The sequence below is a fragment of the Nothobranchius furzeri genome, chromosome 18 (genome assembly GCF_043380555.1).
Source record: "Nothobranchius furzeri strain GRZ-AD chromosome 18, NfurGRZ-RIMD1, whole genome shotgun sequence".
NCBI classification, from domain to species: Eukaryota; Metazoa; Chordata; class Actinopteri; order Cyprinodontiformes; family Nothobranchiidae; genus Nothobranchius; species Nothobranchius furzeri.
Window position 1 is genome coordinate 43709611 of NC_091758.1, and position 12519 is coordinate 43722129.

At 45.9% G+C, this 12519-nt stretch overlaps 1 protein-coding gene across 1 annotated transcript in view; it reads right to left on the bottom strand.

Moving 5' to 3' along the window:
* The window catches only part of daam2 (dishevelled associated activator of morphogenesis 2), an 84332-nt gene that overhangs the window by 49978 nt on the left and 21835 nt on the right, over positions 1 to 12519 (bottom strand). Inside the window, exon 2 of the mRNA XM_015969146.3 lies at positions 2022 to 2309. Coding sequence (XP_015824632.3) covers positions 2022 to 2189 — 168 coding nt within the window. The 5' untranslated portion in view covers positions 2190 to 2309. The remainder of the gene's footprint in view (positions 1 to 2021; positions 2310 to 12519) is intronic.

Here is a 12519-nt window from a genome sequence, read left to right on the forward strand (position 1 = left end):
CCCAAAGGAAACAGGAAACATCGTTTTGTGAAATCAATTAGACTTTACCGTTAAAGGAACAGATTATTCTACCAGGAAAAAACTGCTGATTTGTCTTTTTCATTCACGTGGGCCGACTATGCCGTCTACGGTCTCATGACGCGCTGAGAGAAGACCCCGTTGTGCACACGAGGACACACGAAGGTGGTTTGCTCCTCCGTTCGGCCCGGATCTGTCGCTCCCACTCCAGAGACTCCACAGAGCCCCATTCACCTCGTCAGGAAAGCGTTTTAAAACAATAATCCGTGTCTCCCGTTACCCCAGAAACACACTGTTATGCTATCCCCTGCCCCATAGCACACATCCTCTCTTTTTAAATCCGCTCTTTGCAGGAGAAGTCCCTGCCTGACTGCGTCCTAAAGGTCTCATTGTGCCAATAATCGTCTCCCTGGCTTGAAAAGGTGTCGAAAACTCATCGTCAGTTTGGTAGAAAGTCCCACTTAAACCCCAACAAGCAGATTTCCCGTCGGGAAAAAACAATCATCTTAATAAAACGAGTGGATAAGTCCAGATGCAATAACTAAACTTCTAATTTCTTTCTCTTCTTGGCTTAAATGTCAAGAGGTTTTGAAATCAAGAGCAAAAACGTGCTCTCTTCCTCTTGACTCACGCATCTGTCTCAGTTTTGTCTTGTGGGATTGCAGTAATTTGGATAAATGTTCCCACATGACGAATGTGTCCATTTTATCCCAAAGGATGGGCTAAATTTAAAACAGTTAATATTTTAAGCATGTTTTCTGTCAGTAACACCATTTCATGCAAAACGTTTTCCAGCTAGCAGCAGTTTGGCTCAGCAGCTGTTAAGCCTCTGGGCCTTTTCACGTAAGGACACCGGTTGAGGCAATCAATGACTTGATTGCTGCAATCTTGCTGTTAAATTTCCCTCAATCAAGACAACAAATATCCTGCAGCTACTAAGTAATTTCTAGTTTTTACCAGAAAGCAAATGAAAGGGTCAGCTCTGTGAGGCAGCAGGACAAGCTGTGGGAAAATTCTCCAACATAACTCAAATTCAGCTTCATTTCGAGTGTAGGAGTGAAATATCCTGCAGATAGAGACGTTCATCATTCCTGAAGACGTGAACGTCCGAGAATGGGCCATCCCACCTAACAGAATGTGGACAGTTTGAATGCAGCAGGAAACGTGAGGCCTGAAGGAAGCCACACGGGCACTGAGATGGAGACGGATGAGATGGACACCGGCTCTGGGACAGGAACAGAAAATTCTGGGCCAGCTTGCAAAGCAGCTGTAAGCCACTCCAGACCTCTCCGTTCTGACAGCTGTGCCCTGATCTCACGCCACAACACGGGCACATGTCAGCACAGCCATCTCCAATCTGGCATCAGTACAGACCCAGAGCTTCTGCCAACAAGTGTGATCTGTGCACGGGATGTGAACTGTGTGTGTGTGTGTGTGTGTGTGTGTGTGGATGAGGAGGCTGATGATGGGGGTTGGGGCATGGCCGCAGCCAACCATCAAGACGCCTTCCGCAAGACCCAGCCATACTAATTCGTGTCTGTAATCCTATTTGTTAAGGATAATGAGCAACACGCAACGGAGGAAACTGGGCTGCACAGAAATTAGGAGAAGACAAAGATCCAGGATTTCTAATGCCAGTAACCAGCTTCAGACGTTTCACTCGTCTTTTACACAATTGCTCCTGCATGCATCAAACAAAGGCAGTTAAATGCATAAATGTTTTTATTTTAAATTCTGCAAATCAGCATTTCAGTCTTGCAGAAAGAATGCATTCAGCAAATTTTCCTGAGGTCATAACCCCTTCATAAACCAACAGGGAATTCTCCTACGTGGGAAAAATACCATAAGTGTGAGTCATGCATTATTTACCACAAAAAGGCTTTTACTGAGGCAGCAATTAGTAAATAAACCCCCTAAATGGCCACTCAGTCTTAGTAAATGAGCTGACAACGTGCCGGAAATCAAAACTCGACTGAATTATGCATAAATATCAGTCCACTCACCACAAGTTCAGAGAATCGAGCGTGCAGCTCCTCCACGGGAGGCATTGGGGAGCTGAACTCCAGCAGCTGCAGCGGCACCGTGTCTTTCAGGTTGATCTCCAGGGGCTCGCTGCTGCCGAAGCAGCACAGGAAGCCCAGACCCTGCCTCGTCCTCTTCCTGGGTGGCATGGCGGCTGAAGAGGCGAAGGTGGCAGTGATGGAGCTGGACCAGGAAGGTAGAGGAAGGGGCTGAGGGGCAAGGGAGGGGGAGTGGAGAGGAGCACGAGGCTGCTATTTAGGGGGCATGATCTGGAGAGGAAACAAACAAAAAAAGAGGATTAGACATGCTGACCGTCCCAGATGTCCCACAGGGCTCACCTAAGAATAGCTCTTATGTTGCATGCATTTAGACCAGGATGCTGCACTGAATAATTCATTCTAGAATAAATCAAACAAGTACCAAAAGAGTTTATGGTGATTCGTGCTCTTCTGTCTAGACATTAAATCCTCAGAAAAGTAAGTTTTTAGAGGAAGTGAAGCAAACGATGGTTTCTGCAGCCTGATATGTGCACAATAAAAGCAAACTGCAGCCACATAGCATAGCATAGTTTATTTATATAGCACGTTTAAAATGCAGCATGGGAGCTGCCCAAAGTGCTGCACAGGCTGAAACAAAACACAACCATTACAAGGAGCGAAAACAAAGGATAAAAATCTCAATCAAAGGCAGATAAACCATGATGAATACTAAGAACACATTAAAACAATGACACAATAAAACACTAAAACGAGTCACTGTCTAAAAGCTAAAGTGTAAAAGTGGGTCTTTAAACGAGATTTAAAAACCGCCAGAGACGGAGCCTGCCGAACTCCAATGGGCAATGAGTTCCATAGCTTTGGGGCAGCATGCACAAGTGCTCGATCACCCCGCGATTTGAGTCTCATCCGCGGCGTGTGCAGCAGCAAAAGGTCAGCCGACCTCAACGTGCGCGTGGGCACATATGGAGTGAGGAGGGCAGAGAGGTAGGGAGGTGCCAGGTCATTGAGTGCTTTAAAAACAAAAGTCAGTAACTTAAACTACACTCTGAAAATGACAGGGAGCCAGTGAAGATGTTCCAGGACAGGGGTAATGCGGCTACGTCTGTGTGTACCCGTCAAGAACCTGGCAGCAGCGATCTGGACAACCTGCAGCCGATTTCAACAACATGTAAACAATAAAGGGTCAGTAGAGGGCGAGTTAAGAGGTTGAAGTATTGTTTTTATGCATGGGTGCACCTGCAGGTTTGTGAATGACTCTACAAGTGGAGCGCAGTGTCGTTCCCGGAGGACCGATGCACCATCCTGCATGTTTTAGAGGTTTCTCTGCCCAAACACAACTGGTTCAATGGTTAAATGGACTCTGGAATGTCCTCCAGTTCTTCAGCAGCCATTAAATGACCCATGCATTCAGATGTGCAGCAGCATCCAGAAGATGCAGGATGGCACGCCTCAGACCGAGGCTGGACAACCCAGATCAGTAGAAACCTGAATGGAGTCCCTCAGGATGTCCCCGATGCGTCCAAAAGAGCATGGGTGGCCCTCGCTGAAGAATATTTTGTAAACAGTGTGGATGCGGCGGCTCTCCCAGCTGCTACGGCTCTTCTTTATGCTACAGTTTATCACATTTGTGAATGAATGGACCTCACACCTGTTATGCAAATACCTTAAGACAAGACCAGCAGAGCCGTTTGACCAAGAAATCAACTGGAAGCAGGTTTTTGCAAAGTCTCCCTGCCCTTTCAAAACACCGAGTGAAAAGACGAGACATGAAAACAGCAAATGTCCATAAATTTTACACCAGCGTTGTACAACCTAGAAGGAGCTGCAGCCCTGCACACATCTGTTTGATGTAGCAGTTTTATTTTATAGCTCCAGTTTCCACCAGAAACCAGAATCAACCACATCTCGCCTGAGCACGCCTCTCCTCCCTCCCTCGGACGTTTGCTCCATGTAGGAGTTCGCACTGCGCCATCTAAAATTAGCAGCATGGTAAATTCTTCATGAACGCACTGGGCCCTCAACAGGGAAGACATCACATTCCCATTCCGCCTCGTTTTTCTGACCCATTTCAGCTGGCCACTTAGGAGCTACAGGAAAAAGGATCGGAGGCATTTTCAGAATAAGACAACTTCTTCTGGAGCTTCGCATCATCAGAAATGTATTTTATAAAATCCTTTAACGTGGAGACTATTTCATAGTTATTGCATCAGCAGGTTAGGGGTCAGCTAAGCCGTGCATGGTATTTTGTGCATGTGCATGGTACGTTTGACACTACGCCCACATGAATTCTGATAGCCGAGGTGACAATCCGTTCATTTCCTCCACCAGAGCTGGACTGATCTGCCAGGTCACTCCAGTGAAGCTGGAACTCGTCATTAAGCCCCCCCAAAAAATCAAAAAGTAGGTTTTCTGCAGTGTTTGCTGCATGACCCTTCATTCATGCTCGAACTCAAAGCTCAGAGGACCCTCCCCTGAAATAAATCAGTGCACCTCATTGCATCTAAAGTTTACCTTGTTGCCAGTTTTCACAGGGCTCCGAGAATGAGGGTCAGAAGGGCGGTCGTTCATTTCGAACACACACCAAAGTCAACACACAAGCAAACATGCCGACAGCAGTGAGCTTCTCTGAACAGCTGACACTAAAAGGTTCAAAAGAATCAGTAACAGCTTCCAATGGCTAGTTCGTCAGCTGAGTGAGCTCACAAATGTGATTCCTTAAGTGCTGCTGCAGGAACAGAAGCCTAGAACTAACTATGAATCCAAACGTCCATGATGCAAACATCTAATCACGTCTCTTGTGCCGGTTTCTCTGAAATTTGGACACCGCAGGATACATATTCACTTCCAATTTCCTTCTGACAGACTCCAAAAGATGCAATTTAAGAGATGTCTTATTCGGGCCAAGCTGCAAAGACAGAACAGTACCAGAGATAACCAAGAACGTTGCATAAAAGTGGAGAGCGTATTAAAGGTAAATATCTGCTGTGGTCTCTAGTAGGAATGCCTTATAAGTCAAACTCTGGGGAAAAAAGCCCCGGTGCACCAGTTTCAGGAACATGCAGATTGCCCGTTCAGACGACAGGATCTGGAGACTTACTTCCTGATATTTAGACATCTCTCCTCTGATTGGCTAACAGCAACACGACTCTACCACTGACTGTTTGCTCTGAAACGTTGATAGTTTATCTCCACAAATAACTCAAGCCTGGAGGAGTTCTGCTGTGTGGTGGCATTGCTAATGCTAACAGTTAGCTTCTGCTATCCGAGACGTTCCCTGCCGTTTCCTGGACGCTAAACCAACAACAGCCTTCCCTATCGTGAGTCCAGATGGGTCAGGATTTTCTAATCCTAGAATTTCACCGTCTGTTTTCTATCAGAAGCCACTGCAGGAGATAGCTGTAGGAGACTATTTTCATGTTCAGCCTGAATGAAACACTCAGAGTGACCCGTTATTATCAGAAATAATCGCTAAAAAATAGTTTTTCAGTGTTCGACAGCTTTAAAACATAAAATTCATAACACAGGGTCAAAGCAGAACAGCAATCATGGAGTTTCTGGACCTTCACTGCCGACTTTCCTGCGTGCCTGACCTGTATAGCGATGTGGACAGCCGGTTGAGCTCGACGGAAAGAGGCGGGTTTTAAAAGCCTTTCAGTGTAACGCTCGACCTGAGCCTCCTGTCCCACGTCCGTTTCTTTCTTCACTCTCCCACTGAGGTCCACATGTAAGCAGTCCTCACTCAACACAAGTCCTGCTGGCGTGCTTGCAGTCCGTGCCCAGGCAGCAGAACCGGCCAACCACTTCAAACCAGCGTACATTACACCATGCAGACATATACAGCTCGATGCAGATGGAAACTGAAAAGCTGACCGTTTGTGGAGCTTTTATCCGTACACAACGTGGATCCGGATCGACCCAGTCCAAGGCCATATGTGACCAAATCTGGTCTTTTCATCACTCTCACTCGGCCTCCTCGTCATTTTCTGTTATTCTCCTCAATCAGAGTAAATCAGAGTGACACTTCCCCACAACAACCCCCCCCGTTTTACAGCAACATCTGCCATTTTTCCTCACCACTACTTATCATCGGCTCATTCCATCTTTAATCCTCCTTCCAGCTCCTTACCTCTGACCGACTCCTAAACTCAAAGCGGTTCTACTTCAACGTGGTTCTGCACAGCTCTAGCTGGTTTCACTCACTCTTGTTCACTTTTGTTTTCATACAACCCTCCTAGATAAAGGAGTACCCCACGGTAATGTAATCGGACACTTCAGTTATCATTTACACGCTTCCTTTTGGTTAAAACGTGTTTTGACATGATTTTATATTTTGTTCTTCCACAAAACTTCACCTGAGCTGCAAACCATCCGGGTAAATCTAGAATTTAGTTTGACTTTTCCAACGGGGGGATCGTTGTCCTGCCCACGGATGGTTGACACGTGGCAGAAGATTATCCAAGCCCCCACAATGCGGGTGAAAAATTGAGGCCAACGTGGAAGTGAAATAAATTGCAGTTCCACCCTCATCCACTAGGGGCTGGTGTCAGAAGCGAGCAAATCCTCATTGACTCCCATGTTAAAAATACCAATTTCACAGCAGAAATAAACATGTTTACAGCCTGGTACCAAAACATGTTTTTGGTTTAAATGATCTAGTTTACACTCATGACAACTCTGAGGGGGGTGAATTTTTTCTCACTCTTCTGTTTAAGTGTATTAAAAGCCTAAAATTCTGTATAATTAATGAGCATCAGACCCACATGACCACAGAGCTAGCTCCGTGGAGCTCTGAGATGGAAACCTTTCCACCCGGTTCTCCCCAGCGGCAGATCTGCGCATCTCAGATTGCAGCGGCGCTTGTCTGCTGTGCGGCTGCCGGCTTGTGGAGCTCTCGGAGACCTCTGTGTTCCACCCGGTTTTACCCAGCGGTCAGCCCGGCGTATCTCTGACTCAGAAGCTCTGGTGTTGTGCACAGTTAACTCCGGTTGTAGCTAGGTTGCTACCTCCATTAGCTTAGCTCCCACCTCCGCGTTAGCTTTGGGTTAGCTTCAGGTTAGCTTGCAGCTAGTTCGACCGGGTGTCGTCAGCTGATCCCAGCCTTACAGCCCCACCCTCAGCTCCACCTCTCTTCCCTTTTGTGGAATTGTCTGGGCTTGACGGAACCTGTGACACGGTGGTGGCCACCTCCCATTTCTCTTCAAAAATGTGTTATTGGAGCCTATGGAAACCCATTGTTTATGTTTATGTTTATTTATTTGGCAGACGCTTGTATCCAAACCGACTTACAATTTATAACCTATAGGGCATGTTGTGATCTGTGGGGGAAGCCGGAGTACCCGGAGGAAACCCACGCAGTGTCCATATATGTATATGTCGATGAGATTATCTGATCCCACATAAAAAAGATACCAAGAAAAGGAATTTTGTTATGCTTTTTTTATTTTAAATCTACCTGAAATATTAATCAGGTCATGTTTAATGAAGTATTTATCCAGATTTTGAAAAAGTTAATAAATAAACTTATAAATGAGACAAGCCGAGACAGAACGTCTTTGTATTAAATGAAATCAGCAACTCGGTGGCTTTTCATGACAAAGCAATGTTCTGTAAGCAGATCTGTGCATGTTTGAAGGAAAGAGAAAAATCTCACCATCGCCCATGAAAAATGGAGCGTGTGAGCATTGCACGTGCGAGTCAAATTCAGACACGCCCACAGAAAACTCAAATGTAAGCACGTATACCCATGCAGCGTTCTGCTGGAGGAAGGAAAAACGGTAAAAGCCGCGAGGCAAAAACAAGAAGCCTGCCGCTGCTCTGTGCTGGGAGGATGGAGAGAGACGAGACGGACGGGGATAAAAAGAGCTGCTGCCACTTTTCATTCAGAACACCACCTCATCTTCTCATTCCCAGCCACGGGAAGTAGGTCAGAGGAGGAGGAGGAGGAGGAGGAGGAGGAACGAATAAGCTACTGCTGCTCGTGGTGTGTGAATGTGTGAGCTGCACAAGAGTAAGTCAGAAGGAAAGGTGTGTATCTGTCAGACAGCTGCGGGCGTGTAACTTTACTTCTTTTGAATTCTCTCCAACATTTGCGCAAATAAAATATTTATAAGCTCAAAATATGAGATTTCTTAACAAATCCGAGTTAAAACATTGGAAAGTTTTTAAATCTTTGGTTTTTACACAGAAAATATTGAAAGCTGTCAGAATGTGCAGCAACACGAATATGCGTGCACGCTTAGATCAAATCGTACTTCACTTCCTGGTAAACAACAGATTCTGTTGCTCAGAATGAAAAACCCATTTCTTTGCCCATCAGATGTTATAAAGAGGAAAGAATGGGAAGAAAAAACATAATAAAATTGGCACACACTCATAAAGATGGGTGCAGAGTTTTACCCACGCCACACATTCATTTTATGTATTTCCACACTTTGTTTCTCGGTTCAACAAACCAGGACCATTCCTGCAGGGCGCCGGGCCACTGAGGAGGAAGAGGATGAGGAAGAGGCAGGCTTAAGCAGCAGGAGACGGGGAAGCAGGGCCACTCTGGCACAAACCGACAGAAAGCACAGAGAAAGAGTAGAGTATTGAGCAGATGTTTGGAGTTTGATCCTTGTTGATGTGGCGACTACAACAGTCTCGGCATGTCGTTTAGGACTTTCTGGTTTTTAGGTTTACGATTTTAATCTCAGAACATAAAGAATCAAGCTGATCTAGCGGGGGGGGGGGGGGGGGGGGGGGGGGTATTGTAAACCGAAAATGCTCATCTGAGTTTTATAGATCGTTTTGGACCACAAACAACAACAAAAACGCTGTTTAGTGGTTTAAATGCATCTGTGCAAACCACGTCTTTTGATTTTGCATCTTCAGGAAGCCTAAAAGTTTAAATGAAACATCTTTTATGTCTAAATTGGATCTTGCAAAAGTCACAAATCGTATCTGTTGATTCCATGCAGCCGCAAACGAAACGTAGCGGGAAAACAGGTAACAAAACTGCTCTGTGTTTTAAAAAAAGAACTACAGCATGGAATTAGAGATAGGACACAGCAAGAACACACCTAAGACGTATCTGTTGAGTTAGATAAGTTGGTGTTTGAGCTGAATGAGAATAAATCCTTTACCAAAGAAGAAACAGACTAAATACTTTAACCAGCAGCTCAGACACTTGTTTGGGATCTATAAAAAAACTAGAGACGTGTTCAAAACCATAACTTCACCAGAGCTCTCACGTTCCACGCCATTCTGACGCTCGGCGTTGTCGACTGGAACATTTTATCCTAAATAGATCAATACAACCCACTGGGAACCAAATGTCACGAACTGCTGCTAAAAGTACCGTCTGATGGATGTAAAAATAAAAACTCAAGTTTGGGAATCGCTGTGAGGAGGCCGCGTGAAAGGCAGACGCGTGTAGTTTATGGTGCATCGTGTGTCTCGTTTAGACACCCTTTAGTAAAAACTGCATGCGTTCTTTTGACATGAAAGTGAACTGCCCTCATTAATTCAGCATGAAGTAGTTATTCACTCGAACTATTGAACGCCATCAGAGCCATGGCGCTTTCTGGCTGCTGCTGCCCCAGACGAGCCCTCCCAGCATGCCCTTCCCTACAGTCTGCCTGCTTGCTCAATGACTGATGGGCTCTGCCCTCAACTACATCCTCCTCGCTCCACAACAAGCCGCTGGAAACCGGAATTCGTTCTCTCGTGGATCCCGTCGGATCTGTGGCCCACCCACAGCAGGGCCGTGCACGCTCGATACGTCTTACTCAGTTAGAGCCCGGGGCCACGCTGCATGGCTAATCACTTACATTAGAGCAACAGATTGGCGAGCACTCCTTCAATCTGCCACAACACAGATGCACACACGCAAACATGCTGAATATTGCCTGTTCTTTCTCACAACAAAGATTAAAGTCCTCTTGTTTGTGCTCAACTTCCTCAATTACAGGAGCTTTAGCAGCATGGGTGGTCAGCTTTATGGAAAGAAACAACTGGTGAGGAGACTCACGCGCTGGACTCACACACAGCACCAAACACCAACGATCGCGGTGAACTCTTTAATGTGACCGGCCTCGTTTGCAGAGGGCTAATGTGCCCAGAGCCGGCAGTGGAAGAAGAGCCGTCGTGTCACGGTGCATCAGCAAACGCTGCATTCCTGCACTCGTTCTAAAGCACACACTCCACCAGGGATGTTGGAGAGCCAGTCTGCCCTCTCTGCTCTGGTTTATGACCCACACAACAGTCCGGGTGTTTCGGTTTGAACAGGCCACATTTTCCTGTAACGTGTTCCTGAAATTCGAGCCCAACAACATTACATTTTCCATAACAGAACCAAGACCACTGCCATTAAAACTGGTTTGCCGATTTGGAACGGCATGCTCTCCCAAGGGTCTGGAGGATCCCAGGGACCATCTGTGCTCCGATGCCTACGTGCATCTTCCAGGAAGTCCAGAATCAGATCAGAAACCCACCCTTCTCTTCACACCCAACTGTTTTCACTCATTCCTCAAAACCATCATCATTCCACCGCTCACGTTCTTCCTCAATCACTTCCTGTCTGTTCTGCAATCAGAGGAAGCAGCGAGACAGACAGCCGGGAATGTCGACAGCTTTTGAACCACGCACGGCATCTGCAGACACCGAGACAGTCGCGGTGGCAGGATATCACAGTGGAGCGATCTCTGAAACCAGGCTTTTCTTTTCATGCATCTCATGCAACTACAGGTGCAAGAGTTAAGCTTTAAAATAAATGTAGAGTTGGTATCACTTATAAGAACAAAAAGCAAACATAGTGCCTCTTAAACTGCAAATAAGCACAATTATTATTAATTATTTTAATCGTTTGTGGTTAATAGTGTTTAAATATTTCCAGAAAAGCCTCGAGGCTAAGGCAATTACACTTAGACAAAAGATATTTATCACTTTCTGTTGTTTTTTTACTTTCTGTTAACAAACAGCCCAGATATGCATAGGTTCATGCATTTGCAACATGTTTGGAAATAATTATGCAAAAATGAACAGAGGAGCTAAAATAAACAAACCACCTTTTGTCCATTCAGTGGTCAGAACCGGATTAGATAATCCCTAAAGACAACAACGTCGCCACAGCAGAGAACCTAGATGAGGAGAGGATTGCAAAGGCTTCAGCAAGCGGGTGCATGCATCATCTAAAACACTCCAGCCTCATCTGAATAGGGGCGAGGCTGAAAAGCAAAAGCAAAGAAAGTAGGAGTGGCACAAGATTCTGTTTTTTATTCTAAAACTCGTTTTCACTGCAGCACAAATACGTTTTCTACTAAAAACAACACTACACAAGAGTAAGTCGAACATTTCCACACGTCTCTGACTGAACCTGCAAGTGGTCGAAGATTAAAGCTCAAAACCAACAAAAAAAACGTTTAAAAATCATGATTTTACTCAGAATGCTCCGATTAGGATTTGTTATCCATCAGGCAGGATCCAACGATCAAACCACCCACTTCTGTTCCTGCACAGTTCGAATAAGGACGCCAGTCCTCATGAAGCCAAAACATCAGACCGTGCTGAGCCAAAATCTGTTCGTGACGCCTCAAGTCTTCCATAACCAATGAGCTCTCAGGGGTCTTATTGGCTTCAGCACCACTATAAACAAATATGGAGACACACTGCACGAGTGCCGCTGCTTTCACGAGGCAGCGAGGCACAGTTACCCACCTCACCCATTAAACGGAAATGCCAAAATGAAAACCAGTGGAAACGAGGGGGAGGTCTTTCCAATCCTCCAGGGACGCCATTAAAGCCATTTCATTCAGTTTGATTCAGTCGAGAGAAACAGTCATTTCCTGAGAGGAGCACTGGTTTCGGTGCGGACCACATGAAGCAGCAAGGGTGGTGCTGCTGAGTTTGGTGCTGTCACCAGAACAAATGTCGGGAGTTCGAAACAGAAGTCGGTCCGCTGCACAGCTGCCGTTTGGGGGAAATGAGACTAAAAGCAACGAAGCCGCCGTTGAAGCCCCAAACCTCACGAGACAGGAAGGAAGTTTGTCGCTTAGGTGAGGTTTACGAGCGATCAGCACGACTTTAAAGACGAGCTGAAGAGAAAAGAGCCTTTCTGCTCTCCTCATAACACTTTTGGTTCAGCACCAGTGGATTCCTTTTAAAGTAAGTGTGTGTTGCATGAAGAATGCCCGTCAGCCAGCTGCTGCTGGGATTTGAGCATCACAGATGTTCACGGTGGCTCCAGAGGTTGAATCAAGAGATGAGACCAAACAAGACAAGCTCACGGTTGACCCAGCTCTCCACCGGGCGACATGTGCACCTCTGCAGATGCAACAGACTCCATCACTTACTATAAATACTGGGAATAAAAAGAAAGTCAGTCCCGCCACATTCCTAAGGCCCCAGCATTCCCACGTGTTAGCTAGGCCTGGAATGAAATCCAACACTCGGATCCCTCGAACTCCAAAGCGCTATCCTGGTGTAACAAATCTCTTTCTTATTT